General features: G+C 47.6%; 1 protein-coding gene across 1 annotated transcript; it reads left to right on the top strand.

Annotated features, from left to right (window-relative positions):
• Nucleotides 1-14,543: 14,543 nt before the first annotated feature.
• Nucleotides 14,544-25,894, top strand: NME3 (NME/NM23 nucleoside diphosphate kinase 3). Its single transcript, XM_034783127.1, is given in 5 exon segments — nt 14,544-15,262; nt 21,050-21,151; nt 21,490-21,535; nt 21,538-21,580; nt 25,212-25,894. Coding segments are annotated over 5 exon segments (495 nt in total). The 5' UTR covers nt 14,544-15,076; the 3' UTR covers nt 25,330-25,894.
• The last annotated feature ends 318 nt before the right edge of the window (nt 25,895-26,212 follow it).

Here is a 26,212-nt window from a genome sequence, read left to right as displayed (position 1 = left end):
TTTTTTTTTTTTTTTTTTTTTTTTTTTTTGGTGTTGTACTTAAAGTACTCCACAGGATCTTTTCAGGGGGAATAAGACAAAACGCCACATTTATTAGTAATACATGTATTCATTAACACTGTATTATATGCATATAATATATTACACTTACACTCACACAGACACACACAAACACACTCCGTCTTGTTGTTACCAATTAGTTGCTCCCCTTAACTTCACTGGCCAGGTGAGTTAGATGGGGGAGGGGGTGGAGCCGGGCTTCTGCCGATCCGGATCGATGCTCCCATGTTGACAAGACGAGACCCGGGGTCCTCTGCAAGACACCTCACTTTTATAGCAGCTTTTCTCTTACGCAAATCTATACCAGATTCAAACTCTGTGTCTGTGTCTATTGGTCCTTTGTGCTGCTTTCTTTTGAGTGTTGTCCCAATGCTGCAAAGAGGGTGTTTCCAAAAGAAGGTGCTTGCTTCTAACCCCCGAGGCCGTCAGTATGTCTGCTTCTCTTTAATGAGCCCACTTGACACGTTTTATTGTCCTTGGGTCTGGCTCCCAGCCCCTCTCCAACAGTTGAGGCTGTCTGGAGGTGCTGCCTTCCATGCCTTGCTCATCCACACCTCATTCATTCAACAGGGCAATTGATTGTGGGGGGAGAGCTCTTGTTCTACTGCTAGCAAACAGAAATTTTTCTTCTATCTTATTCTATCCTTAGGGGCTATAATATTATACCAAGGGCAATGCAAAGTTTCTAAATGAGGCTTTGATACAAAGTTCCATGAAAACAGAGGTTACACGTGGGTAGACCCACCACAAGGTTATATGAAGAGGCACAATGTAAAGTCATATGAAAATTATCAGAGATTGATCTACATTGGTTGCATTATTTTTTTTTATGGGCACAGGTTTTACTACCAATTTAGCAAGGAGGGTGGGCTTTTTGACTAACCCCCCCTTTTATTTATTTATACACACCTATTTACATACACACATTACATTTAGATGCATTTTATTTAATAATAACCTTAATTTTTTATGTTCGGACTGAATACCATTTTTTTTTGAGGCGGTAACAACCCCTTAGCACCGGTGCATTATAAGAAAGGATAGTAGCAGGGCTAGGGACAACAGGAAAGGAAGGAAGAACAATAGCAGGGCTAGGGACAACGGGAAAGGAAGGAAGAACAACAGCCTGAACAACACGGTAAAACGGGGAAGTTACACTTACTGACTGTAGGAATAATCACTTTTTGTTGAATTGAGGTAATTACAGGTAAAATTTTTTTTGGTCTAGTTTGAGAGAGGGTTTTACTGCACTTTGGGAAGGGGTTTTGCTGGGTTTAAATGAATTTTAGCTGGTTGGGCAGATTCAATGTGCCCAACCAGGTTGGCATGATTAGCCCACAATAAGGGGGTGGAAGAGAACCTTAGCCAGCAGTTTCTGTTGCAACGAGGAAGGGCTGGGGTTGGTTTTCTTTTTTAGAGTGTTTTTTTGCAAAACTGCCAGGATCTTATTGTGAGTGGGATTAGGCATGTTTAGATACACACCATTTGGGGTACAGCAGATTATACAATTTAATTTACACAGCAAGTTTTTTTTTAAAAGGTTAACCGGTAAACAAGGACCAAGGGGGAAAACATAAATAGTTAAATAGAGGACCGACAGAAATGGTTAGAGATAAAGAGATGGGGTGGGGCACAAGAATGTTGCCCACCCCACCGCTTGTGGAGCGGCCAGGGCGATAGGGACATTTTTTTTTAATGGCCCATTTGTTTGCAATAGTGACACGCGCCATTATTGGGTCCCAGGGAAGATGGATGGTGGGGACCTTGGTTTGGCCTTTTTCCTTTCCTCCGCAATGGGCGGCTATTGTGGGGTTCCTGCATGTTTTGGAGCTAGAGGGTTATTAACTTAGTTTTAATGTGGCGGTGATAGTGTTGGGTTTTATTTAAATTTTTATTTTTACTTTGTTTACAGGTGCTAATTTTGGCCCAATTTGCTTTTTTTGGACAGACTGTAAGAACTGCTTTTTACAGCCTGTTTTTAATTCTATTGATTGTGTTTTGGTTGTGGTCTGGGTTTTTTATGGGCCACCGGGCTGCCTGATAAAGGCGATTTAATGTTTTTCTGGGCAGTACTTTCTTTAAGAGTTGGTTTAAGTCTCCCAGGCAGGGTTATAACAGTGCATGACAGTTTTTATTTATTTTTTTTTGGGAATTTAACAGGGTCTTTTTTTATTTTTGGAAAAATTTTAATTAAATTATACAATTTCGTGGGAGACCAAGGTGCATGCACAGACACCAAGGTTTCCTGACCAGAAGAGCCAATGCCCGGGAATTGGCGCAAGGGGAACATATTTTTAGTACGGGGAGACACTGTTTGAGGGATACATATAAGGGCTTTTGATATTTTTTGCCCTTGGAGCCGGTGGGGGCTAGTTTTGTTTGGGCAGAACTGCAGGCTAGGATTATTTTTAGTGTACCGGTTTCACCTGTTTAAAAATTTACAGGTTGAGGGACCATAATTTGAGTACATGTACGCGGCAGGAGTGCCCTTTTTTGGCCTGGGAATCTGCATAGATTCCCCCTGCCCCCATTATGGATAGTTGGCAGACAATTACAACCCAGCTGACAGGCATCCTTAAAGGGCTAAATATAAAACACTTAACAGACAGGCTAGCACAATGGACAAAACGTACAACAAAACACACCACGTTTACCGTATGCCCTTTTGCCCCCTGTTACCATTAGTCGGGGTGTAACTTTTAATTATTTTAGCATTTACACCAGAATGGTAGGACAGAAAGGTGAGGTCCCCGCACACCCCCTTCCGACAAAGAGCACCGGCCCGTTTTTAAGAGAACGGCGTTGCCTACCCTTGTATTTCTGGGATGGTGGGCGGATTCCTGGGACTCCCCCTCTCTCCGAGCGGGGGAGGGAGCCCAAGACTCCAAGTGGGATAATTGGGGACAGGAACTTGGTCGCAAGGTCGGTTTAGGAAGGGGTCAGGGAAGAAAGACACTGGTTTTCGCACGCTTTTTTTCAGCACAGAGCACCAGCCCGTTTTTAAGAGAACGGAGTTGGTTACTTTGCTGCCTTTGAGTTGGCGGGCGGTTTTTCGGGGCTCCCCCTCTCTTTCAGCAGGAGAGGGAGCTTAAGGCTCCCGGGGGGAAACAAGGAAAAGGGACCCTGCAACCCATACTTACTTACTATAAACACCGGCACACAACCCTAGCTGGGCCCTAGCCCCCACCTACTGGTGGCTAGCAGCCCTTTTTGGCTTTTAGCCCCTACGGCTAGTTTTACGACATTTACCGCCAACCTACCGCTGGCGGGAACTTTTGCTGGCCAACCTGAGGGCCACTCCGGGGGCACCAGAGTAATTAACCTTACTTATTTCCCCAGGGTTTATAGTAGCCCCTACCTCGGGGGGTTTCAGCCCCAAACCTATGACAGACACAAAATAACCAGAACAAGACAAAACAAAAGGGCGTTAGGCATGTCTGTCAGCAAAAGGTTTAGATTCAGCGTGCAACTTACCCAACCCTGAGCCTACGGACAAATACTTCACCAGAAACCCATGATAGAGATTTTAAAAGGTCTTTTACCTTTTAGATGGGCCCTGGGTTTAGTGGGAGATTGCCTGCGGTTTTTCGGTCTGGGGGAGTTTTTTGTGGATCCCAGACGAGCCCCCAAATTGTTGTGGAAAATTGACCACACGGTTGATTTTGGATTAGACAATCTGAGGCTTCTTTATTGATTAATTAAACATGCATGCATGGGGGAGTTAGCCAAGGCAGCCGAACCCCCCTGATGGATAAAATACAAGAGCCTATATAGGATAAAACCACAAAATTACATATACTTTCTTAAAATTTTACATTTATATAAGGGATAAAGCGAAGCAAGCTTTTTCTGTTTTTTAATAGTTTTGCCCTTTGCGGTTTCTTGCTTTGCCCCCTGACAGCTATTAATTACAAACTGTTACTTTTGTTTTTTTAGTTTTTGTTTACCCTTTTCCTTTTACCTTCCCCCTTCCCTCCAGGTTACATATACAGTTTACCTGACCCTACATACAGTTTACTTGACCAAAGTTTTAGGCCTTAGACCATTTTTCCTCCAGAGTGGCTATCACATGGAAGGAGGGGGTAAATCCTTGACACATTTTTCTTGTGTTTTAACCAGTGGCAAAGCTTGCAGAGCACCCAAGTGTTCTGAAGTAAGAAGGTGTTTTAGATGCACTGACCCTTTCTGGGATGCGTGCACAACTCCCACTGGGGAAGCGGGGTTGCAAATGTGAGCTTTAAAGGTAACAGCAAGCAGCCAGTGCTATAGTGGACAGTGGCTAGGGTTGCTAGATGTCCAGTTTTCAACCAGAACACCCGGTTGAAAAGAGACCCTGGCGGCTCTGATCAGCACTGCTGACTGGGCTATTAAAAGTCCAGTCAACAGGGCTAAGGCAGACTCCCTGCCTGCCCTGGCTCTGTGCAGCTCCTGGAAGCGGCTGGCATGTCCCTGCAGCCCCTAGGCAGAGGGGTGATCAGGGAAGCTGTGGACGCGGACAGTGCACAGAGCCCCCTAGGGGTCAGACATGGCGGCTGCTTCTGGGAGCCACACAGAGCGAGGGCATACAGGGAACCTGCCTTAGCCCCACTGTGCCGCCTACTAAAAGCATCCTAAGGTAAGTGCTTCTGGGCCGGAACCTGTACCCCCACCCAATCCCCTGCCCCATGTTGAAACCCCCTCCCTCACCCTAACTCCCTCCCAGAGTCTGCACCCCAATCCCCCAGCCTGCACCCCCTCCTGCATCCCAACCCCCTGCCTCAGCCCTGAGCCCCCTCCACAACTCCAAATCCTTCATTCCTGGCCCTGTTGGCATCACTAGGCATAGCTACCAGGTAACTTGGGGGGGTGGAAGGCCATAAGTGCCGATGAAACCCCCCTGCTCTGGGTCTAAGTGAGCCACAGTAACTCTATCTTGTGAACTTTAACCAGCCTCCATGCTAACAGCCTAAATGCTGAAGCAGAATATGAATAACGGTCAGCTTTTTTTAGCAGACAGCTGCAGTTTCGCTCACACAAGCAGAAGCAGTAGTGATGGGGGGGAGGGAAGGGGGAGAGAGAAGCCTACTACGTCTTAGCTTGCAAGGCCAAAGATAAACATGAGGACGAGAACTTTTCTAACATGCCACAATGTAATGCCTGCTGTAACTGCTGTCAGGAAGGGAGGGGTAAAGGGGGAAACAGAACAAAGGCTTGCACACAAACAGCTTGGAATATAAAATGGGAAACTTGCTTGTATTTGTTGCGCTTTTGATTTGAAACATGCTGGTCTCCTGAGTGCCTTTTCGAGATCTCGAATAAATTTGGTTTGCTTCTCCACCCTGATGTGTCTATTGGTGTGATGCACACCGGGCAACGAACCCTGTTGCCCCCCTCGGGCCCTCTGGGCCGGCAACAGTTTTGGTGCCCAACGTGGGGCTCGAGGTTGAAATTTAGCCTTGCCCGGATCCCTCCTGGCGGCCGACGGATTATGGTGACGACTGACGCCCAGCGCGCACCGGTGACTTCATCGGGGGCCTCAGCGGAGACGTGGTGTGATCGACCCCGGAGGGCACAATGGTGCAACGCGCTCAGACAGTGGAGAAGCAGTTGTGGGCGATGGTGAGGAACCGGACCCTTGGATAAGGTAGAAACAGTCCAGTGGGGACTTTACCTGTTTTGACCTGGGGACGCCCAGTGTCTCCCTAGAGTATGGGGCAGGGACAGAGTACAGCCGGCGGGGCACAGTGTACGCCCTTAGAATGCATTCTAGCAAATTGGGATGTGTTTGGGTCAGATTCGATGCTTAGGAGTAAATTAAAAAGGTTCTGTACAGTTGACTGGCCTCAATATCAGCTAGAGTGCCAGAAAAGGTGGCCACCGGAAGGATCACTTAATTACAACACAATCCTTCAGTTACTTTTGTTTTGTCAGCGAACTGGTAAATGGAATGAACATCTCTATGCGTATATGTTTATGATGTTAAGAAATAGGCCTGATATTTTGCACAAGTGCCATTTGACTCCGACAAACTCGGTAGTACCTGCTGCTAATCCCCAGAACCCTCCCACAGTTGTAATGGCAGAATTGGTATCCCCTTCGGCTCCAACACCCCCACAGGCTCCAGAGAGTGCCCCCTCGGTGGGATTGTATCCGTTGATTACTGAGAATGTGGTAGCCCGTCCAGGAACACAGGATCGTGCAGCCCAGATTGTGCCAGTGTATTCTCATGTTCCCTTTAACCCAGTGCACCTAGCTGCCTTTAAGGCAGAAGCAGGGGAATTCTCAACGAATCCAATCAAGTTTATTTCAATCCTTGAAGGGTGTCTAGCTAGCCATAAGCCTGACTGGGTTGATTGCAATATACTTATGAGAACCTTGTTGTCTGAGGTGGAGCGGAATCAGGTTATAGCTAAGGCTAAGGAGGAGGCACAGAGAAGGCATTTAAGGTTTAAAAAGGAAAGCTATTGGACGCCAGAGGTTGTACCGAGTGGAATCCTCAAAAGTGGGTGTGCTTGTCCTGGTTTGTTGCTTCAAAGCTCTGTATAGAAGTTATTTTACTGAAAGGGTGTATAATGGCAATGTGTATGTGTTCATTGTTGGGAAAAGGTGTATGAGTGAAGAGTGGAAGGTTCCTTTGTAGGTTAAAAGAAGCCAAGAAAGGGAGAAGGAAAAAGAACAGAACGAGTTAACTGGAAAATAGCAAGCTCAGTCATGCTGGCCCCATCCAAGGAAATTGTTCACAGCTAAGACTTGGCTGAAAACCAAGAAAAGGGGGGCAGTATACCCATTTCTCGGTCCTAGATTTAAAAGACGCTTTTTTCACGATTCCAGTCGACACCCAATCTCAGGAGATATTCTCCTTCGAGTGGGAGGACAACAGAAGGGTTAAAAAGCAGCTTTGCTGGACGGTATTGGCTCAGGGATTTAAAAATTCCCTCACTCTGTTTGGCCAGGCTCTGGCCAGAAACTTGGAGGAGTGGAATAATTCAGACAGAGTCCTCTTCCTGCAATACGTAGATAACTTGCTAATTGCTGCTGTGGGTCTAATCCCTTGTCTCAAAGCCACTGTGAGCCTCCTGAACTTTGTTGGACTCCGAGGATATCGGGTAGCTTGGAGCAAGGTTCAGATTGCTCTCTCAGAAGTACAGTATCTGGGATTTCACATAAGGCAGGGAGAGAGGCAGCTCTCAAATGAAAGAAAGGAGGCTATCTGCCAAGTTCCTATCCCAAGCAACCGTAAACGGCTCAGGGCATTTTTGGGCATGGCAGGCTTTTGCAGAATATGGATCCCAGAGTATGGACTGTGGGCTAAACCTCTGTATGAATGTGTTAAGGGAGCAGATCATGACCCCTTTCACTGGTCCCCAGAGGCGGACAGGGCATTTAAAATCTTGAAAAGGAAGTTGATGGAAGCCCCAGCCCTGGGTCTGCTGGATCTCTCTAAGCCGTTCCAGCTGTATGTGCATGAAAGAAAAGGCGTGGCCCTGGGAGTGCTTACTCAGTTATTAGGCACCTGGAAACATCCTGTGGCATATTTCTCTAAACAACTGGATCAAGTTGCAAAGGGGTGGCCAGCATGCTTGCGGACGGTCGCAGCCACTGCCCTAGTGCTTGGGGAAGCTGAAAAACTGACACTGGGAGGAACTGTGCAAGTGTATATTCCCCATATGGTCCAAGCCCTGCTGAACAGTAAGGGTGGTCTCTGGCTCACCCAGGCTCGGGTTGCTCGGTACCAGGCGAAACTGTTAGAGAACCCTGAAGTTACCCTGCAAACCTGTCCCTCCCTTAATCCAGCTATCCTGCTACCAGAAACAGAAAAGCAGGAACATGACTGTCTGGAAATCATAGATGCCCAATACTCCAGCCGCCCAGATTTAAAAGATCAACTACTCCCAAATGTTGACTTGGAATGGTATACCGATGGCAGTAGTGCCATTGTGGATGGGCAAAGGAGGGCGGGTTATGCTATTGTGACCCTTCATGATACCGTGGAATCTGAGAGTTTACCTGCTGGGACATCTGCCCAGCTTGCTGAACTAGTGGCCCTGACTCGTGCACTCGAGCTGGCAAAAGACAAACGGGTCAATATCTTTACTGATTCAAAGTATGCTTTTGGGGTATTGCATGCTCACGCTGATCTGTGGAAGCAAAGAGGGATGCTAACAGCCCAAGGCTCCCCGGTTAAGCATGGGTCTCAAATTCTCCAGCTGTTAGAAGCGGTACAACTCCCCTCAGCAATAGCAGTGGTGCATTGCAGAACCCATCAAAAGGAAGATCAAGATGTAACTAAGGGCAATGCCAGAGCAGACAGGGAAGCCAAGCGTGCTGCTACCCTGAAATCACCAACAGAGGCGAATGCCCAAATGCATGCCCTCATCCCATCAGTAGGTGAGTTTGCAGCTCCTCAGTACTCCCATGATGACAGAAACCTGGCTGACAGGCTCGGTCTCCAGGAAAAGGAGGGATGGCTTTATTCCACAGAGGGAAAAATCCTCCTGCCCAAGGGCCTGATCTGACCAGTGTTGCAGAAACTGCATCAAACCACCCACGCAAGCAGAGAGGCTCTTACCCAGCTTATGAATAAATATTTTCTAACCTCTGGACTTAAACCCCTAGCATCACAGGTACAGGCTGAATGTTTAATCTGCCAAAAGAACAACCCTCGACTAGGAGTAGCAGTGCCACCAGCCACCCTGGAACCTACCCCAGGCCCAGGATTGGTGTGGCAAATAGACTTTACTGAGTTTCCCCGGACCCAAGGGTACAGGTACCTCCTCGTCTTGGTGGATCGATTCAGCGGATGGCCCGAAGCCTTCCCATGTCATAACAACACTGCCAAAACGGTGGATCTTAAGTTTGTCAAGGAGATTATTCCTCGCTTCGGACTCCCCCAGTGGATGGAATCTGACAACGGAACACACTTCACATCTCAAGTTGTTCAAAACATATCAAGTGCCTTGCAAATCCCCTGGAAGCTCCACACACCATGGCGACCACAAGCCAGTGGAGTAGTGGAACGCACAAATCAGACACTCAAGTGACACCTCTCAAAGGTCTGTCAGGAGGCCTCTCTTAGGTGGCCTGATGCTTTGCCCCTTGTGTTACTCTGCATTCGTGCTCTCTCCAAGGGCAGGTTAGGGCTTAGTCCCTTCGAAATTATGTTTGGAAGGGCATGGCCTCTGAACGGTACACCGGTTCCGGCAGGAGAGTGGGAAATGGGGTGTGGTTTCTTGTCTCAGTACATGTGCTCTCTCTCTGCTGTTCTTTCTTCTCTTCACAGATACACCAAAGATTCACAGCCTCTTCTGCTGGATGCCCCTGTCCACTCCTTACAGCCTGGTGACTCCGTTCTCGTTCGGACCTGGAAGGACGAGCCTCTCCAAGAGAAGTGGAAGGGACCCCACACCATCTTGCTGGTCTCCCACACGGCAGCAAAGGTCGAAAGGCACAAGAACTGGATTCATCACTCTCGACTGAAAGCAATACCCACTCCTGAACAGTGGACTGTCCAGCCTGCAGAGAAGACTGCCAGCGACGATTTGGGACTTAAGCTGTTATTCAAAAGACAGTAAGGATAGCTGGGAATGCCTGGTGATCTCTCTGAACAGCCACAGCGCACTCCCCGCGAAAACCCTGAGCATTGGTTCTATCTATTCACAGAAGGCCGACCTAGCCTATGGTCCTGGTCCTTTTGTTTTTTTTATTTGTTTGGTGTCAATAATTTTTATCTTCTGGGCATTTGGGTTGTTGTAATCACAATATGGGTTCAGGTTTAGGGTCTCTCACAACATTCCTTTTTGTCACAGAAGCAATCCTTCTGTTACCTACTGTTTCACCCACATCGCATGCAGGATGGGGAGCCATCCCTGCAGATATGGCTACCAATACCTATGAGGCCCTGAAAATTGCCTTTGCCCGTGAGTTCAATCTCTCCCACTGTTGGATATGTGCCCAGACTTCCCACCATTCGGCTGGATTGCCCTGGAGAGTAGTTCCCCAAAATTGATCAGACTTTTGTCAAAGCTGGATGGTTACCAGCAGCAGCACCTCTGACAATTTAAGTTTGTGATCTAACTGTACTGCGGAAGCTCCTTATGGCCTACCCAATGGCTCTTGGAATTCCCACTATAGTAGCACTCTTAAGCCCCAGCCCATTCGTCTACACTCTCCACCCACTGGTCTCATATGTTTTCAGCAAGCCAGTACAAGTAATCATACCTGATTTGCCGGCATTAGTACATGTAGATTTTATATTGGTCCTGGTATGAATCTCACTGTTCCTGTACTAAATGCCACCGGTTGGCAAACTGGCACTGCATTTTTTGCCCTTTCCCCACAAGCCACCCTACGGGACCTACAAGGTAACAATTGAAAGGCTAGTTATGGTGAAGCATTCTGGGTCTGTGGTAATAGTGCCTATAAATGGCTTCCTCATGGTTGGCATGGTAGCTGTTACAAAGGCTATCTCGCTCCTCCCCTCCGTGTTCTGATCCAGGCTCCCTCAGGTCACCCCAGGTATTATCGGTCCTTGAGAGCTACCATTGAACCCATCGGAGAGGAAGACAGGTTTGGGATGATATTCCTCCCTACTTATGGGGTGGGACGGCTAACCCAACTCTACAGGAGACTTTCTAAATTTCTCACCCAGTTTGCCAATGATACCCTGGCCATAGAAAAAGGCATAAGCTCCGAGCTGTACCAGCTTTGATTGCTGGCTCTGCAAAACTGCCAGGCCCTAGATTATGTGTTAGCCTCACGGGGCGGGGTCTGCGCCCTTATTGGAGAAGAATGTTGTACCTATGTCCCAGAGTTTTCACAGGATATTAACAAGCACATCTTGTCAGCCGAATAGGCCTTGAACCAGTGGAAGGCCCAGGAAGGGGAACCCACTATTTTTGATTCCCTTTGGGGTTGGTTACCTAGTCTAGGAGGACTAGGGGGAGGCATTATTCACCTCTTGCTCACAGGTGTTGTGATATGTTTTGTTCTTTTTCTTTTGCTCGCTTGCTGTAAAGTGCTCATACATAAGATTTGTACCTCACATTCCCCAGAAGTTCCTTTATACCCTCTCACTGATGATCCCAATTGCATGGAGCTTAATCACATTTTATCTTTAGAGTATGAGAAAACTCTGCCAAAGATTTGTTGAGTGTTCTCAAAGGAGGGAATTGTTGGTGTCACTAGGCATAGCTACCAGGTAACTGTGCGTCCTCATTCCCTCCAGTCCCGCGGCCCGTGTGCGTTCCCTGCCCAGGCGGTATCGCCCATGCGCCCGGCCCTAGCCCGGTCAGCACGCGCCCGCTCCCTCCACTGGCTGCCACCATGATCTGCTTGGTGCTTACCGTGTTCGCCAACATCTTCCAGAGCAGTGAGTGCCCCCTCCCAGGGTGGGGAGCTGTCTGGGGGATGCCCCCTCCCGGGGCAGGAGGAGGAGAAGGGTGGCAGTTCGGGGGTTGTCCCCCAGCAGGCAAGGGGAATGGGGGGTCAGGGGATATCCTTCACCAGCAAGGGGAGGAGGATTGTCGAGAGGATGCCCCCTCAGGCAGGGAGAGGACACAGACGGGTGGCACTAATACCTCCCTTCCTCACCCTTTGCCTCCCCTGACTCAGCTCTTTCCACTTTCACAGCTCTTCCCCCATTTACTCCCACGGAGCGGAAGTGGGGGAGGGCTTGGCACAGAGGTGGCTGTTTGGGGCAAGGTGCCTGCTCTGCTGATGAGACACTGAGAGCACTACTGAGAGCAGAGTGGTACCGGACCCTGCTTTGTGGCAGTGAATTTCACTGCAGCTGGTTCACTCTGAATAAAGCTTGTAATCAGACTCAGGGAGGGAACAAAGAGGCCCCATAGGAGTTTATTTTACAAGTGGGGAAACTGAGGTACGGAGAAGGGAAGGGAGTCTCCCAAGGTCTCATAGTCATCCCTTAGCAAGGCAGGAAATAGAATCTGTCCCTCTTGACTCCTTTCTCTAACTCTGAGCCCACACAGTGCCTGCCTCTGTGATCTATGACAGGGGTGGCCAAACTTACTGATCCTCCTAGCTGCATACAACAATCTTCAGAAGTACAAGAGCCTGACTGGGCTCTGGGCTTTAGCTCCATGGGAGGCACCTGTTGTGGCTCAGGGCTTTAGCCCTGCTCCTGCTGAAGCCATGAGGCCTGGCCAGTGTGCCCGGTGGGGCTGAAGCCCTGAGACTCCCCTCCCCACCCCATTGGGCAGAAGCCCCTATCCCACCATCCCACTGCAAGGCAGAGGTCCTGAGCTCTTCCCCCCACCCCCAATCTGGTAGGTGGAAAAGGGGGGGGAAATGTGGGGCGCTCCGTGAGCCACACTTTTAACGGTAAAAGACCTGCATGTGGCTCACGAGCCACACTTTTGCCACCCCTGATCCATGCTCTGGAGACTGTCCGGTTTGGCCAATGTACATGGCAGAGGGGCATTGCTGGCACATGATGGCATATATCACATTGGTAGATGTGCAGGTGAACGAGCCCCTGATTATCGGGGATACTGTTCCTGATAGCTTGTAGTCCATCTTTGTGTGGAATATTGGTGTAGAGGGCTTCTACGTCCATAGTGGCCAGGATGGTGTTTTCTGGAAGATCACCGATGGATTGTAGTTTCCTCAAAGATGGACTACAAGCTATCAGGAACAGTATCCCCGATAATGTCACAGCTAACATGGTGGCTGAACTTTGTGACTTTGTCCTCACCCACAACTATTTCACATTTGGTGACAATATATACCTTCAAGTCAGCGGCACTGCTATGGGTACCCGCATGGCCCCACAGTATGCCAACATTTTTATCGCTGACTTAGAACAACGCTTCCTTAGCTCTCGTCCCCTAACGCCCCTACTCTACTTGCGCTACATTGATGACATCTTCATCATCTGGACCCATGGAAAAGAAGCCCTTGAGGAATTCCACCATGATTTCAATAATTTCCATCCCACCATCAACCTCAGCCTAGATCAATCCACACAAGCGGTCCATTTCCTGGACACTACTGTGCTAATAAGCGATGGTCACATAAATACCACCCTATACTGGAAACCTACTGACTGCTACACTTACCTACATGCCTCCAGCTTCCATCCAGGACACACCACACAATCCATTGTCTACAGCCAAGCTCTAAGATATAACCGCATTTGCTCCAAATCCCTCAGATAGAGACAAGCACCTACAAGATCTCTATCAAGCATTCTTAAAACTACAATACCCACCTGCTGAAGTGAAAAAACAGATTGACAGAGCCAGACGAGTACCCAGAAGTCACCTCCTACAAGACAGGCCCAACAAAGAAAAGAACAGAACACCACTAGCTGTCACCTTCAGCCCCCAACTAAAACCTCTCCAGCGCATCATCAGAGATCTACAACTTATCCTGAAAGATGATCCTTTACTCTCACAGATCTTGGGAGACAGACCTGTCCTCGTTTACAGACAACCCCCCCAACCTAAAGCAAATACTCACCAGCAACCACACATCACTGAACAAAAACACTAACCCAGGAACCTATCCTTGTAACAAAGCCCGATGCCAACTCTGTCCACATATCTATTCAAGTGACATCATCATAGGACCTAATCACATCAGCCATACCATCAAAAACTTCAAAAACAGACTCCAACGGGAGACTGCTGAGCTGGAATTGATATGCAAACTAGATACAATCAACTCAGGATTGAATAAGGACTGGGAATGGCTGAGCCATTACAAACATTGAATCTATCTCCCCTTGTAAGTATTCTCACACTTCTTATCAAACTGTCTGTACTGGGCTAGCTTGATTATCACTTCAAAAAAAATTTTCTCTTACTTAATTGGCCTCTCAGAGTTGGTAAGACAACTCCCACCTGTTCATGCTCTCTGTATGTGTGTGTGTATATATATCTCCTCAATATATGTTCCATTCTATATGCATCCGAAGAAGTGGGCAGTAGCCCACGAAAGCTTATGCTCTAATAAATTTGTTAGTCTCTGAGGTGCCACAAGTACTCCTGTTCTTTTTGCGGATACAGACTAACACGGCTGCTACTCTGAAACTTGTTTAAAAAAATGATTCAGTCAGATCCCCTGATTATTTTCACAAGCCTTTTAGTTTAGATTCAAATTCAGATCGCTTGAGGAGGCCTATGGTAGCTTGATTTCAAATTCAAATATCAAGCAATATTAGGGCTGGAAAACTCCCAGACTTATTACATGCTCACTCAGATTACATAGCATAATGTTTTGTCCAGTTTTTGAAACCCAGAGTAAGTCTGTCTGTGATGGTGGATTTCTTGAATTTAAAAGGCCATGCATTCAGTGGCTTTTATTTTTGTTTCTTTAATTAAGGGGAGTGGATTTATTAAAATATGTGGGACTTGATTAGGATGCAATAAATGCTGATAAATGTAACAGGTGCTGACTCTTCATCTTCTCTGTGTTCAGTCCAAGAAGGATTGGAACTGGAGCAGGAAAGCTCACCGCTGGGTATCAGGACAAGTGGACCCAGATTCTATAGGAGCAAAGGAACTAAAATCTAATGCAAGTCTGTGGTTGGATATCGCTCTCTGTAGCCACCAGGGCTTTCCCAGTCCACCTCAGGAGGATGTCCTCTCCACCCCTCAGCTCCACCCCCCGTACCCACCAGACTGCCTGGATAATCCTTGCAAAGGATTACATGGTTGGAAACAACTCCTTCCCAGAGTTCCCTGTCTTTGCCATGGGGAAAAAGGTTCTCTCCATTGCTCTAACTTCCAGAGTCCCTACTGTATGTGTGCCACTAACCCCCATAGCATTCCTGTCTCATTCCAGTATTGGACTGTCTCTATCTCACAGTGGGAAAGGGGCTGTCTGCAAACATCTGACTTTTGTCTCCTCCAACCTTTGCCATATATGAAACCAGTTTTACAATCCAAACTGTTGGTAAGCTATGCCCCATTCCTATTTGAGTCCCTACTTAGCAGCATCTGCCTCTTCCCTTATTTCTGGTTTTATTTTTTAATTCCTTGATCCTGGTTGTAGTGACCCCTCTGACCCTGAACGCATGCTGAGGTTTGCTCTAGCCCTAAGTGTTCCTCCTCCTCCTCATCTGCTTTCAGCTTGCACTGAAGTAAATGAGCGCACCTTCCTAGCCATCAAGCCAGATGGGGTGCAGCGGCATCTCATAGGGGAGATCATCAGGCGCTTTGAAAAGAAGGGCTTCAAACTGGTGGGAATGAAACTCATGCAGGTGAGAGGAGCTGGCAGAGCAAGGGCTGTCCTGGCACCCTTTAAAGGTCCAGTTCATGCCTCACTCTGTGTATGCTCTGTCTTGGGGCTTTAGACTTTTGCAGCAGGGACCTGCTTGCACCCTGCTTGCTGATGTGCTTTGTAAATAATACCTAGTTTTTATATAGCATTTTTTATCAGTAAATCTCAAATCTTGCATAGGTCAGTATCCTGATCCCCATTTTACATATGAGGAAACTGAAGCACAGAGAAAGGAAGTTACTTGCCAAAGGCAGTGGTTCTCAACTTATTACACATTGTGGGCCGCATATGCAGCCCACAATGTGTTACCTGGGCTACAGGGGCCGGGTGGCAGGGCAGCACCCCTGCCATGTGCGGCTCACCAGCTGCCCACCCCAGAGCTTGGAGGGCGTGCTGGCAGCCCCAGACCTTGTGGGGCGGGCCGGCTGCCCCGGACCCGTGCTGCACAGCTGCCCTGGACCCCGGACCCATGTTACGCGGCTGCCCTGGACCCCGGACCCGTGCTGCGCGGCTGTCCTGGACCCCTGGTGCCTGACCCTGCGGGGCTGGCCGGCAGTCCCAATACTGGACTCCCACCATGCGGGGCGGGCCAGGAACCTGGCAGACTTGTGTAATGGCTGACAGGGGTCAGGCTGGAGACTCTTGCCTATATGCTCGGGGTCTTACTGATCGCCATATTTGGGGTCGGGAAGGAATTTTCCTCCAGGGCAGATTGGCTGAGCCTCTGGAGGTTTTTCGCCTTCCTCCGCAGCATGGGGCAGGGATCTCTAGCAGGAGGGTTTCTGCCGATTGAAGTCACCTAAAACAGGATTGGGGACTTCAACAGCAGAGTCCAGGGAAGGGGTAGGGACGGTTTTATGGCCTGCAGCATGCAGGGGGTCAGACCAGATGATCATAATGGTCCCTTCTGACCTTAAAGTCTATGAGTCTATGCATGCCGGTCAGCCCTTAGCACCCAGCTGAGCTGGGACGCAGCTGTGTGCTAACTGGGCTGCGGGTTGAGAACAGCTGGCCTAAGGTCACCCAGCCAGCCAGAGGCAGTGCTGGCAATAGAATCCATAGAAGCATAGAAATGTGGGGCTGGAAGAGACCTCAAGAGGTCATCTAGTTTAGCCCCCTGCTCTGGGGCAGGATTAAGTATGCCTGCCACCTGAGTCACACTCTGTTGCTCTATCCACTAGGCCACAAATAACAAAGTTCAGAAACGCCTGGTATCAGAGCTGCTCCACTAGATGGAGACAGGAAATGAAAGGAAAGCTCCCTAGTTCTGTCTCCGTGCAGGTAGCCAGTCCAGCTAGGGTGATTTAATTTGGATCTTTTTCTGGCCACCACCATTCAGGGTCAAGTTTTCCAAAGCACTTTAGTCTTATTTTCAAAAGTGATTTAGGCACCTAAATCTCATTGACAGTCAATGGGAGTTGAGCTCCTAAGTCTCATTACCAAAAGCAACTTGAAGCACTTGGGATCCAAAATCATTTAGTCACCTTTGAGAATTTACTGTCTTCCTTTTTTTTTTTTTTTTTTTTTTTTTTGGAGTACCCTGCCCCAATCTGTCTTATGCAATGGACTGTCATATAGGCTGTTCCACTGTAACTCTATTTTGCAGCATTTGTTATGGACCTATGAAAATGGACCTGTAAAGGATCCTAAAAGGAGCAGGTAAGAACCCCTTGATAATCCTTCATGTAGGAACGAATGACACGGCTAGGTTCTCGTTAGAGAGAATCAAGGGAGATTTTGCCAGGCTGGGGAAGACACTTAAGGAGATAGAGGCTCAGATTATCTTTAGTGGGATTCTGCCTGTTCCTAGGGAAGGGCAGCAAAGGGCTGATAGGATTGTGAGAATAAATAGTTGGCTAAGGGAGTGGTGCTATAAGGAGGGCTTTGGGATGTATGGCCACTGGGAGGCTTTCGGGGACAGACAGCTGTTCTCGCGGGATGGACTTCACCTGAGTAGGGAAGGAAATAGACTTCTGGGAGGGAGGCTGGCTTATTTTATCAAAAGAGCTTTAAACTAGGAAGTTTGGGGAGACGGTTGGGAGATGTACAGTTAATCTCCACGCCAGATTCCAACATTGAAAAGGTGAGTGAGATAAGAGGAGATATAGCCAGGGAGATGAGATTGGACATAGGAAGGAGAGGGGGGAAGGACACAAAGAGGCCTGTAACATATAGTGTTACTAATGGGAGACAGGCTAAACAACATACATCAGGGTGCTTATACACCAATGCGAGAAGCCTAGGTAATAAAATGGAGGAATTGGAGCTCTTGGTCCGAGAATTGCAACCGGATATCGTAGTAATAACTGAAACATGGTGGAACGGCAGTCACGACTGGAATACAGGTATGGAGGGGTATGCACTGTTTAGGAAAGACCGGAACAAAGGTAAAGGTGGCGGGGTGGCATTGTATGTCAATAGTGAGATAAGCTGTAAAGAAATAATAGTTGATGGAATAGATAACACGGAATCAGTCTGGGCAATACTCACACTGGGTAAAAGGACTACTAGAGCCTCCCCAGGGATAGTGCTTGGGGTGTGCTATAGACCGCCGGGATCGACCCAGGATATGGATAAAGAACTATTTAATGTGTTTAGAGAAGTAAATACTAATAGGAACTGTGTAATTATGGGGGACTTTAACTTCCCGGATATAGATTGGGGAACAAATGCTAGTACCAATAATAGGGCTCAGATGTTCCTAGATGTGCTTGCTGATCAATTCCTTCATCAAGTAGTAGCTGAACCGACGAGGGGGGAGGCCATTTTAGATTTGATTTTGGTGAGTAGTGAGGACCTCGTTGAGGAAGTGGTAGTAGGGGACAACTTGGGCTCCAGTGATCATGAGCTAATCCGGTTTAAACTAAACGGAAGGAGTAACAGAATTAAATCAAAGACTAGGGTTTATAATTTTAAAAAGGCCAATTTTAACAAATTAAGGGGACTGGTAAGGGAAGTGGATTGGGCAAACATATTAATGAATCTTAAGGCAGATAATGCCTGGGATTACTTTAAATTAAAGATGCATGAGCTGTCAGAGGCCTGTATCCCAAAAAAGGGAAAAAGATTACTAAGCAAGAGATTTAGACCGAGCTGGATGAGCGACCGACTCAAAGGGGCGATTAGGAAAAAACAGAAAGTGTACAAAGAGTGGAAGAGGGGAGGGATCAGTAAGGAAACTTACCTTAGTGAAGTCAGAGAATGTAGAGATAGAGTGAGAAAGGCCAAAAGCCGTGTAGAGTTGGACCTAGCGAGGGGAATTAAAAGCAATAGTAAGAGGTTTTACAGCCATATAAATAGGAAGAAAGCAAAGAAAGAAGAAGTGGGACCGCTGAAGACTATAGCCGGAGAGATAATTTAGGCATGGCACAATATCTCAACGAATATTTTGCATCGGTGTTCAATGAGGCCAATGAAGGGATTAGGGATACTAGCACCATGACAGAGGGGCATACAGAATGGGGGATTACCATATCCGAGGTAGAAACAAAACTCGAATGCCTTAATGGGGCTAAGTCGGGAGGACCGGACGATCTTCATCAGAGAATATTGAAGGAATTGGCGCGGGAAATAGCAGGCCCATTAGCGATAATATTTAATGAATCTGTAAACTCGGGGGTGGTTCCGTTAGACTGGAGAATAGCTAATGTGGTTCCTATTTTCAAGAAAGGGAAAAAAAGTGATCCGGGTAACTCAGGCCTGTTAGTTTAACATCTGTAGTGTGCAAGGTGCTGGAGAAAATTCTGAAAGAGAAAGTAGTTGAGGACCTTGAGGTTAATGGCAAGTGCGATAAATTACAACATGGTTTTACGAAGGGCAGATCATGCCAAACAAATCTGATCTCCTTCTTCGAGAAAGTAACGGACTTACTAGATAAGGGAAATGCGGTGGACCTAATATACCTGGATTTCAGTAAAGCGTTTGATACTGTACCCCATGAGGAATTATTGGTTAAACTGGAAAAGATGGGGATCGATATGAAAATCCAGAGGTGGATAAGGAATTGGTTAATGGGAAGAATGCAGCGGGTCGTATTGAAGGGTGAACTGTCAGGTTGGAGGGAGGTTACCAGTGGAGTTCCTCAAGGTTCGGTTTTGGGACCCATTTTATTTAATCTATTTATAACTGACCTCGGAACCGATTGCAGGAGTGGACTGATAAAGTTTGCGGATGATACGAAGGTGGGAGGCATTGCCAATTCTGAGGAGGATAGGGATATTCTGCAGGGAGACTTGAATGAGCTTGAGAATTGGAGTATCAGAAATAGGATGAAATTTAATAGTGAAAAGTGTAAGGTGATGCATTTAGGGATGACTAACAACAATTTTAGTTACAAGCTGGGGACGCATTGGTTAGAAGTAACGGAAGAGGAGAAAGACCTAGGGGTTCTTGTAGACTGGAGGATGACTATGAGTCGACAATGTGACGTGGCGGTGAAAAAAGCCAATGCGGTCTTGGGATGCATTAGGCGAGGTATATCTAGTAGGGATAAGGAGATGCTGCTTCCGTTGTATAAGGCGCTGGTGAGACCTCATTTGGAGTACTGTGTGCAGTTCTGGTCTCCCATGTTTAAAAAAGATGAACTCAAATTGGAACGGGTGCAGAGAAGGGCCACTAGGATGATCAGAGGAATGGAAAACCTGCTGTATGAAAAGAGACTAGAGGAGCTCGGGTTGTTTAGTCTGACAAAACGAAGGCTGAGGGGGGATATGATTGCTCTCTTTAAATATATCAGAGGGATAAATACAAGGGAGGGAGAGGAATTATTCCAGCTTAGTACTAATGTGGACACGAGAACGAATGGATATAAACTGGCTGTGGGGAAGTTTAGGCTTGAAATTAGACGAAGGTTTCTGACCGTAAGAGGGGTGAAATATTGGAACGGCCTTCCGAGGGAAACGGTGGGGGCGAGGGACCTGTCTGGTTTTAAGATTAAGTTAGATAAGTTTATGGAGGGAATGGTTTAATGGTAAAGCATATTAGCTGAGGAATACCGAGCAAAGGCAGGTAAATAGTATAATGGCTAACAAGGGTCAGGTTGGAGACTCTTGCCTACATGCTCGGGGTCTTACTGATCACCATATTTGGGGTCGGGAAGGAATTTTCCTCCAGGGTAGATTGGCTGAGGCCCTGGAGGTTTTTCGCCTTCCTCCGCAGCATGGGGCAGGGATCGCTAGCAGGAGGGTTCTCTGCCAATTGAAGTCACTAAAAGACAGGATTTGAAGACTTCATCAGCAGAGTCAAGGGAAGGGTAGGGAGGGTTTTGTGGCCTGCAGTATGCAGGGGGTCAGACCCGATGATCATAATGGTCCCTTCTGACCTTAAAGTCTATGAGTCTATGAGTCTTATTTTTTCATCGTCAGTGTAATAGACTCTTGCTGTTATCTAAAGGACTGCATTGCAGATAGCCTGTTCTGAACAGAGCCCAAATTCTGCCCCTGTTGATTACCTGAATCCCGAAAGGTACTGTGAGGCTATACACAGAAAACGAGTGAGAACTGAACTGAAGGAAGAAAATGGGATTCCCCAGATGAGGAATGAACACTGATCCAGTTTCACCTGGCAGTTGTTCCTTCCTGATGAGCTTGATTTCCTCCTCCCAGCTGCACTGCAGAATTCAGGAATCCAGCCCTCAGAGCAGGGAAGGGTACCTAAACGCCACTTCCAAAGTGGACTCTTCTGTCCACCAGAACAGCCATTATAAGCCATTTTAGGGCAGTCCCATTCTATAAAAGCAAACTAGATCATGTGCTGTGTTTGTGCCCAGGCCTCGGAAGACTTGCTGAAGGAGCATTATATAGCCCTCCATGATCGCCCCTTCTACAGCCACCTGGTGGAGTACATGAGATCGGGTCCTATTGTAGCCATGGTGAGTACTGGCCAGGGGCCCCTTTCATGCCCTGAAACCGATATCAAATGCAAGTGCAATTAGCATTGAACTTGAGGCCATTCGATCTTCCCTTCATACCCTTCTGCTAGATCCTCTGGCTGAAGTGTTACATTGTTGCATGTAAAAGTGAAACCTGTGCACGTCTTTATTTTATTCAAACAGATAATCATAGGCTTTCTTGCGGCAGATTCTGCCCTGACTTACCTCCAGGCGTACTCATATGAGGTGGTGGAGTTAGCTAGAGGGTGCTTAGGGCAGGATTTGGCCTTGCTGCTCAGCAAGCTGCGGAAGCTGACTCTTGCTGTGCTGTCTTGTAGGTCTGGCAGGGGCTGGATGTGGTAAAGACAGCTTGTGCAATGATTGGAGACCCGGCACCATCCGAGGGGACTTCTGCATTGAAGTCAGCAAGTGAGAGCCTGGGGTTTGTTTTTGCTGGGGAATCCTCTGTGTCCCTGTTGCAGGTGGGAGGAGGCTTCTTCTGCATTCTGCTCCATGTCCCAGTTACTCTCCCCCTGACTGAGGGGGAAGATGGGGGAGAGCCTTTGGAGTCAGCTCTCAATGCTCCTGTCAAAGGATCACTTGTGAGCGATGAGCACACCTATTCTGCCTGGCTCCCAACCTAGGCATCAAGAGAACAAAGCCCAGATCGTCTGTGGCAGAGTGGAATTCTCCATCTTGTGTAAAGTAGCCAAATTTGTGCAGCATTTTAGGGATTTTTACCCTAATGGTATGGTCAGTTTGGAGTTAAACCTGAGATCTCCTTGTTTGGGGCCAAAACTAATAACACCATGTTGAACCATAACTTTCTGGTGCCCCCTTGAGGAGAGGGTAGGCACCACTCATCTCAGCAGTCCCTCCCTGGACCACAGCATTGCTGTGGGGTCATCCCAGAGTCCAGTCCTCTTACTGTGCTGTTTAGGAGTGGGGTGGTTGGGAGGCTACATAAAGTAGCCTCACTTCAGTCCCTGGAAAAATCATGGAGCAGGTCCTCAAGGAATCCATTTTGAAGCACTTTGAGGAGAGGAAAGTGATCAGGAACAGTCAGCATGGATTCACCAAGGACAAGTCATGCCTCACTAACCTAATTGCTTTCTATGATGAGATAACTGGGTCTGTGGATGAGGGGAAAGCAGTGGATGTGTTATTCCTTGACTTTAGCAAAGCTTTTGATACAGTCTCCCACAGTATTCTTACCAACAAGTTAAAAAAGTATGGGCTGGATGAATGGACTATAAGATGAATAGAAAGCTGGCTAGATTGTCAGGCTCAACGGGTGGTGATCAATGGCTCCATGTCTAGTTGGCAGCTGATATCAAGCGGAGTGCCCCAAGGGTCGGTCCTGGGACCGGTTTTGTTCAATATCTTCATTAATGATCTGGAGGATGGCATGGATTGCACCCTCAGCAAGTTTGCAGATGACACTAAACTGGGAGGAGTGGTAGATACGTTGGAGGGTAGGGATAGGATGCAGAAGGACCTAGACAAATTGGAGGATTGGGCCAAAAGAAATCTGATGAGGTTCAACAAGGATAAGTGCAGAGTCCTGCACTTAGGACGGAAGAATCCCATGCACTGCTACAGACTGGGGACTGAGTGGCTAGGCAGCAGTGGATCTAGGGGTTACAGTGGACGAGAAGCTGGATATGAGTCAACAGTGTGCCCTTGTTGCCAAGAAGGATAAAGGTCTTTTGGGCTGTATAAATAGGAGTATTGCCAGCAGATCGAGGGACGTGATCATTCCCCTCTATTCAGCATTGATGAGGCCTCATCTGGAGTACTCTGTTCAGTTTTGGGCCCCACACTACAAGAATGATGTGGAAAAATTGGAAAGAGTCCAGCGGAAGGCAACAAAAATGATTAGGGGCTGGAGCACATGATTTATGAGGAGAGGCTGAGGGAACTGGGATTATTTAGTCTGCAGAAGAGAAAAATGAAGGAGGATTTGATAGCTGTTTCAACTACCTGAAAGTGGGTTCCAAAGAGGATGGATCTAGACTATTCTCAGTGGTACCAGATGATAGAACAAGGCATAATAGTCTCAAGTTGCAGTGAAGGAGGTTTAGGTTGGATATTAGGAAAAACTTTTTCACTAGGAGGGTGGTGAAGCACTGGAATGGGTTACCTAGGGAGGTGGTGGAATCTCCTTCCTTAGAGGTTTTTAAGGTCAGGCTTGACAAAGCCCTGGCTGTGATGATTTAGTTGGGTTTAGGTCCTGCTTTGAGCAGGGGGTTGGACTAAGTGACCTCCTGAGGTCCCTTCCAACCCTGATATTCTATGATTCTATAAAATAAAAAAGTCAGGATGCTGCCACATCTCACAAAAGACAGAGTCCAGAGGCTTCCGAAAGCAAAAGGAGAAGAGGGCTTTGCAGCAACTCCTGCTTCCTCAGCCTGGGGAGCTCTGAGTTCCAGCCCTTCTTTCTGAGTGCCACCCAAACTGAACAGGGACCCTGCCTCTCTCCAGGCTTGACAAGCCTCACTGGTGTGGTGCATTGGGGTGGGGCTGATTGTCCCCTAGGGAGCTCTTTAATCCCTTCTTGACTGAGACGCATCTGCCACTTCACACTTCCATAGCAATTTTTATCTTAAGTATGCTGTACGGGCACTCAACTGATCCTCACAACACCCTACTGAGGGAGAGAAGAATAATCTCCTTTTTACATGTGGGGACACTGAGGCAGGGAGAGTGCATGGACCCGCCCAAGGCCACAAAGGGAATCTGTGTCAGAGCCAGGATTAGATGTTGGGAGTATCTGGCTCCCAGTCCTGTGCTCAGACCATGCCCATCTCTTGTGGCATAATACTTTGCATAGTACGTTTGGCCATGAAGAGCACTATGCTTAAACTGCCTCTTTGGTCTCAGGATGAGCCGTGGAGAAGAGCAGAGCTTATGCTCTTTCTTGCTGCTTTATGCTTTTTTCTATTAAAACAAAAAAGTGAGGGGTGTTCTGCTTGGCTTTTACCATATAACTATCATATAGCTTCTTGAAGCTCCCAGACCCATGGTGGGGAGCACTCCCAGCCATTAACTGAAGTGGTGGTAATGCTCAGTGTAATAGATGAGCTGTCTCCTAGCCCTTAGTCAGGCATATGAGTTAGTTAGGTGTTAAAAGACAAGCAAGAGTCCTGAATAGTCTGAGGCCCTGGCTACACTAGGGGTTTCCATCAATGAAGCCTCACCAATTGGCTGAAATCAGGGCTAATTCTCAGTGTAGCCAATGCCTAAATGAAGCTCACATCCCTCCTTATATAGGTTTCATTCCTTGGCATCTGATGTCAAACTTACCAGTTCTCCATAGAGTCTTCCAGGGGAAAAACAGGGGTCAGAAGACTTGAATTTCTAATGTAAAAACAAGCAGCACTACATATAAAAAAGGCACTTTCAGCCCTTCATGAAGCCAGAGCAGCAGCTGTTACTGTAGATTAGAAGAGATTATACTGTATAAAAAATATGGAGTACTCTAAGAAAATCAGAAGATGGGTTAGCTGTAGGCACTGTTGTTGCTTTGGTGACATGATTTAGGGGAGGGGACTGGTGGGAACTGGCAGCTCCCACATGCCACCAGGGCCGCCGAGAGTGGGTTCGGGCCCCTGTGAAAAAAAATTTTTGGGCCCCCCCAGCAAGGGCGGACTGGCTAAACAGTGCCGACGAGGGGGGGGAGGAAGCTGGGCCCAGAATTTTGTCAGGCCCCCCAGCAAGGGCGGACCGGCTAAACAGGGCCAACGAGAGGTGGGGAAAGCCGGGCCCCGGGCCCCCTTCTGGACCGCCGGGCCCCGGTAATTTGTATCGGCTTCCCTCCCCCCCCCATCAGCCCTGCATGCCACAGAATAACTGGCATGTCCTGCCCACAGCCAGAAGATGCATGGCTCTGGGGTAGGGCTCTGAGGAATGGGAAGGAACATGAGGATTGTTCAGATAGGAATGCAACAAGATGACACTTGTTCAGCAAACTTTATTATTTTAGCCAAGATGAAATTACTTCTGGCTCTAGTTCCCTGTTGTGTCTGACTTGGAGAGTACTCATTCTCCTTCTCCACAGGAATGTGATTCATGGCAGCGACTCAATCGAGAGTGCCCGGTGGGAGATTTCGCTCTGGTTCCACACAGACAAGCTGATCTGCTGGGCGGACAGCACTGAGCACTGGATCTATGAGTAATAAGAATGGTCTGGGGGAAGGGTATCTTGCTGACGCTCAGGCACAGTACGAACCCATCCATTTCCATTTCTCCTTCTCTGGAGTCACACTGGACTCTCTCATAGTGTGTTTTTTTCATAGGGTGTTTCTATCTAGAGGTGGGTGGAGGGGTAGTGGGAAGTCTTTTGTGCTCTGGTAACTGACTAAATCGCAGCTCTCTGGGATAGTAGCTACTTGGTGCTGCTGGTCTGGTTCTGTCGCTGCTCTGCAGCATCCTAAAATCCCAAGGGGTTCAAGGTGACCTGCAAAGGAAAGAAAAATGGGCTTGTGCCTTTGGCATCTTTATAATGTATAGAAAAGACCTGAAAATTACATTAGAATTTTAGGTCCTGTCTACTATTGAAGACTCTCTGGTGATTGGAGAACTATTGATATGATGACATCACAAGCAGTAAGAGAGTGAAAGTTGAGCAATTTGAAGATTTTGATTAGAAGGAACCCATTGGATGATCTTGTCTGACCTTCTGCATAACACGGACCAGGAAACCTCACCCAGTAATTCTTGCATCAAGCCCATAATTTTTGGTTGAGCTGGAGCATATCCAATCTTGATTTAAAGACCATTGTTCCAATGGTTAATTACTCTTGCTGTTAAAAATGCGTACCTTATTTTCAGTCTCAAACTGTGCACCTACACTGGATCTTGTTATGCCTGTGAGATAAGACTGCTCTACTATCAGAAATATCTCTGGGCAGGTACTTAGTGGTGGTGATCAAGTCACCTCTTCATAAGTGAAATAGATTGTGCTTCTTCAGTCTTTCACTGTAAGGTGGGTTTTCAAGCCCTCAAATCTGTCTTGTTGCACCCTTCCAAACCCTTTCCAATTTTCCAACATCCTTCATG

Source organism: Trachemys scripta, chromosome 10 (genome assembly GCF_013100865.1).
Source record: "Trachemys scripta elegans isolate TJP31775 chromosome 10, CAS_Tse_1.0, whole genome shotgun sequence".
Classification (NCBI taxonomy): domain Eukaryota; kingdom Metazoa; phylum Chordata; order Testudines; family Emydidae; genus Trachemys; species Trachemys scripta.
The sequence above is the reverse complement of the archived record's forward strand: the minus strand, read 5'-3'. Positions and strand labels throughout refer to the sequence as shown.